Below are 3,968 nucleotides of genomic sequence, written 5' to 3'. Positions count from 1 at the left end.
TAAGCTGCGGCCGCTTCCCTAAAAAGTGATTTTTGCTGCTGGAGGAACCAGGGTAGACGAGGAACTTGAGCACCACGGGGCGAGCCGGAGGGTCCCCCAAAGCCTGGGTGATATGGGCATGGCTCCCCACCTCCCGTAGACCCCAAGGCACGGGGGGGATGGTGACTCCGACGCAGCCGCGCTCTCCCCGAAAAGTGGAGCAGGAATCCTGGTCCGGGTGAGCGTGACGGCTTCGAGACTGAACTGCACATCTCAACGTCAAAAAAAAGGGGATTGAGACTCCGTTTCTCAGAGGCTGCCAGCTCACACCCTGCCTCCGTCACGGAGGGGATGAACCCGTCCCACTCGTCCAGATCCGCCGCCTCTGAGCCACGGACCTGCCCCAACACAAGCCTTGTGGGGTCCTGCACCCACGTTGTTTCACAACCCGGGAAGGCAGTTTCTCCTTTCTTGTTAGATGAGGCAGCGTTCACCGAAACAGCACAAATGCCAGATATCTCAGCAGTAATGATTAACAAGGTGGGAGAGGACAAGGCAGGGGGAGACTCACCAGTCATTTTTTTAATTCATCACTTTGAGGTTAAAAAAGGTAAGACGGTGAAAAGTAAATCCCTCTTTGAAATAAGGAGGGAAAGACTGGCAAAGCAAATCCGTAGCCGAATGGGTGGATTGCCTAACTGCAAACCACAAGAACTGCATGTTGATAACACCAGCTTACGTGCTGCCTCTGAAGGAGCCAGGCAAACTCAAGGCAGGAAAACCCCATTTTCATTTCGAAGGAGCCTCCACACGCCCAAATGAAGCTGTAGCCGGGTCTCACGTGGGTTCAGGGCGGCTGTAGCGCTGCAAGCTGTCACTGCTGGAGGGACGCGAGCTCTCAGCTCACATGGTGTGTGTACGTCCCACACACGTGGGGAGAGGACGCGTGCGTGTGTGCAGCCACCACTGCGCTGGGACGTCATGCCACGGGGGTAAAGCTGTGTCCAAACATCGGCGGGGTCAGGGCTGTGGAGGGGTGCGTGGCCCCCAGCTGCTGAAAGGGGGGTGTACCCAGTGGGGTGAGACCCGGCTGGGGATGCTTCTGGGGACAGGTCCCAGCCTTCTCCATGCCTGTTCCTCCTAATGCCAGGATGCACCGGGGAGCACCCAGAGCCCCCTAGCAGCTGGTCTGATCAGCTCCTTTGGGGGTGAAAGAGGTGATGGAGGCAGCAGGAGGGGAAGGTGGCAACACCCCCCAGCATTGCCCTGTCCCCAAACAGGCACCGAGTGCTCAGCCAGGACCCGTCCCCTCCTTGCTCTCCGTTCTGCTCTGCTGACCCCCCGGCGCTCCCCCGCCTCCCTTGACCAGGAAGAACAGAAGCCACAAATAGTTGCAGGGGGTAATGTGGTTTAATTTATGACCCAGCTTTCATTACACAGTAACTCGTAAACCACGCTGCGAGTCACCGTGTCCGCAACGACGTTAGCAACACCGCAGGCCTGGACCTGCTCTGACTTTCACGTTCTTGAAAGTCAAATTCCAAGTAAACCCTGAGTCAGGGTGAAGCTGGGATGCCAGCAACCCAAGTGGGATGCTGCTGGGCTGTTGGGGGTGCTGGGACCCCTGCCCCTGCACCTGATTGAGCTCTAGTGCTGTCGGTAAATGAACACTGTTGTGAAAAGCTCAATCCAGCTAATAAAAATATTTTCCAGCACTGTTCGTGCACTGACAGAGAGGCTGAGCAGGTTTAGCACAGAGAAAGGAAGCTGGTGCTTTCCAAACAACTTTTTATTCAGGGTGGCATTTTACCCCCCCCAAAATATACATCTGTCTCATGCAAAGTAAAATCTTAAAAGGTGCCTCTTCAAAGGTGATTTCAAGCCTCATCTTTTTGGTACAATCTGTGATTATAAACTATTCCCAGTCTCAGGCACATGCTGCGAGTAAGAGGAGCTCCTGCTATCCTTGCTTCCAGGTAGAGCTTGTCAGCAGCTGCCTTCAGCCTCTGGTGCTTTTGCATCTGAGGCTTTTTGCTCAATAAAAATTAAGATATCATTGCCGCAACTCATGCTGGGGCTAAAATCTTCTGCCACTAGTGGTTGCCCTTCCGGTTTATGTGGTTGTGATCTATGTGGTCGCTCTAAGGTCCTGGTCTTCCCAAGTTACATGTTAAATATCCTCGCCCAGGAAAGTTTGCTTAATGTAGGGATTCCTTTTAAATGAGTGTTCCCTCCAACGTAAAGTCAAGTGCTTGTTTTGAGAAATGCCTGCATCAGCTGGGTGGAGTGAGAGTGCTTTGTGACACCTGACTCGGGTTAGCATCCCTCTCCTCCAGCCCCCTGCAGCAGCTGGGGAAGGCAAACTCCTGCAGCCTCTTGGCTGAGGGTGCTTTGGTCTCTTTTCTTGCCTGATATCAGGGCTGCAACCTACCAACACAGGACACAGCCTCACCGTGTCCTTATGTTTCATCCCAAACAGCCTGGCCAGGCAGAGGACCCTTGAAGATGAAGAAGAGCAACAAAGAGAGCGCCGGCGAAGGCACCGGAGCCTGCTGTCCTCCACCTCGATGGATGAGGAGCCCCCCAGCCCTGTGAAAGACACCAGTCCAGCTTCCAGCAGGTCCTGCTAGCATTGATCTTCCTCACAATGCTGATGGCTCTCCTGGTTTTTCTCAGCCCTGAGCCAAAGCTGCTCCCATTGGTGGGAGGCTTTTCTGGATGAGAATGAACTGAGGGGTGGGAAGAGCAGGGATGGGCACAGGATGGGCTTTACAGGAGGACTACGAGAGGTATATCTCTGGTGGGCTCCATCATGGACCTCAACGTGCCCCATGGCACAGGGAGCTGGTGTGCCAGGGTGAGGGCTGGTGCTGAGGTTGAGCTCAGGTGGGTGCTGGCCATGCCCTACCGGGATCTTGGGCAGGTAAGAGCAGACAGGCACCCATCATTGCAGGGCAGGCAAGCTGAGCATGCAGAGCCTGCCTGGCTGTCCTTCTCTTTTGAACCTTGCAGTGATGTTGCAAGACCGTGGCTAAAGTGGGGAGGTGACCTCAGGGCTTTCCAGTGGTGCTCCCCTGCTGCAGGGAGCTGGGATTTGGAGATGCCCTCGGATCATGCCCGCTCTCTCAACTGATCCTGGATATGTCCAATATTTAGATGGATTTTGTCCACAGTGAGACACAAGCTCTAGATGTGTTTCAGAAAGGATGGAGTCAGGGTGCTTCCATTGGGCTGGGGTTGAGTAGGGGTCGGACGTGACTAACGTGAACAAGCTAGGAAGGACAAATGCCCCCTCCCTGGTGCTAGCACAGGCTGGCCATGTGGTGACTGCAATACTGGAGGAGGACAAGTATTATCTCATCTCCTTCCCACGCTCCAGAGACTGTGCAGATACAGTCTGCGCGGCCCTGGACAAATATCCTGTCCACCCCTTCCCACAACTGGTGCCAACGTTTTCCTGGTGGAAGGAGGGGAAATGCCTATTTTGCAGAATATGTCAGGACTGCGATTGGACCCTGCTGCAGCAGACTGACGTACAACCAAAACTTTAAGTTTGAAGATAGTGGTATTTTGTCCTAGTCCAGGGAAGAGCCACAGACACAGGTCTCATCCAGCAACAGACTCACCATGCTGATTGGAGCCCACAGCTCCTCAGTGCAGGACTTGGTGGATGCTGTTGACCTGGGGTGAGGCTGCAGAGATGTTTGTTTTCTGCCACAAAAAAAAGGAAAAAAGACTTTTAATCAAAACTTGTCCTCAAAGAACCTAGCTGGGGTGGTGGGGATGAGTGGGGCTGCACGTCCTGGTCTGCAGGGATGACTCGAGGATGATGGTGGGATTTTCACGTCCCCTCCCAGAGCCCTTCACCTGGGTTAGCCTCACCTGCAGCATAAAAGCCATCCCTCGGGCCCTGGGGTGCTGAGGTTTGCCCCCCTTTTTCTCTCTGTTTCTAGACCTCAATCCCTGGTGAAGCCGGTGTCTCCAGAGGA

At 54.3% G+C, this 3,968-nt stretch overlaps 1 protein-coding gene across 1 annotated transcript in view; it reads left to right on the top strand.

The window, feature by feature from the left end:
• Positions 1-2,458: 2,458 nt before the first annotated feature.
• Positions 2,459-3,968, top strand: part of LAD1 (ladinin 1) — a gene marked incomplete at both ends in the record, with an annotated part of 4,394 nt that continues 2,884 nt past the window's right edge. The window contains 3 exon segments of the mRNA XM_009879116.1: positions 2,459-2,599; positions 3,933-3,964; positions 3,967-3,968. The exon segment at positions 3,967-3,968 is cut by the window's right edge and continues 405 nt beyond it. Of these exon segments, the coding sequence (XP_009877418.1) occupies positions 2,459-2,599; positions 3,933-3,964; positions 3,967-3,968 (175 nt within the window).

This window comes from Apaloderma vittatum, unplaced genomic scaffold, assembly GCF_000703405.1.
Source record: "Apaloderma vittatum isolate BGI_N311 unplaced genomic scaffold, ASM70340v1 scaffold33901, whole genome shotgun sequence".
Classification (NCBI taxonomy): Eukaryota; Metazoa; Chordata; class Aves; order Trogoniformes; family Trogonidae; genus Apaloderma; species Apaloderma vittatum.
This window is presented reverse-complemented; position numbering and strand designations above follow the sequence as displayed.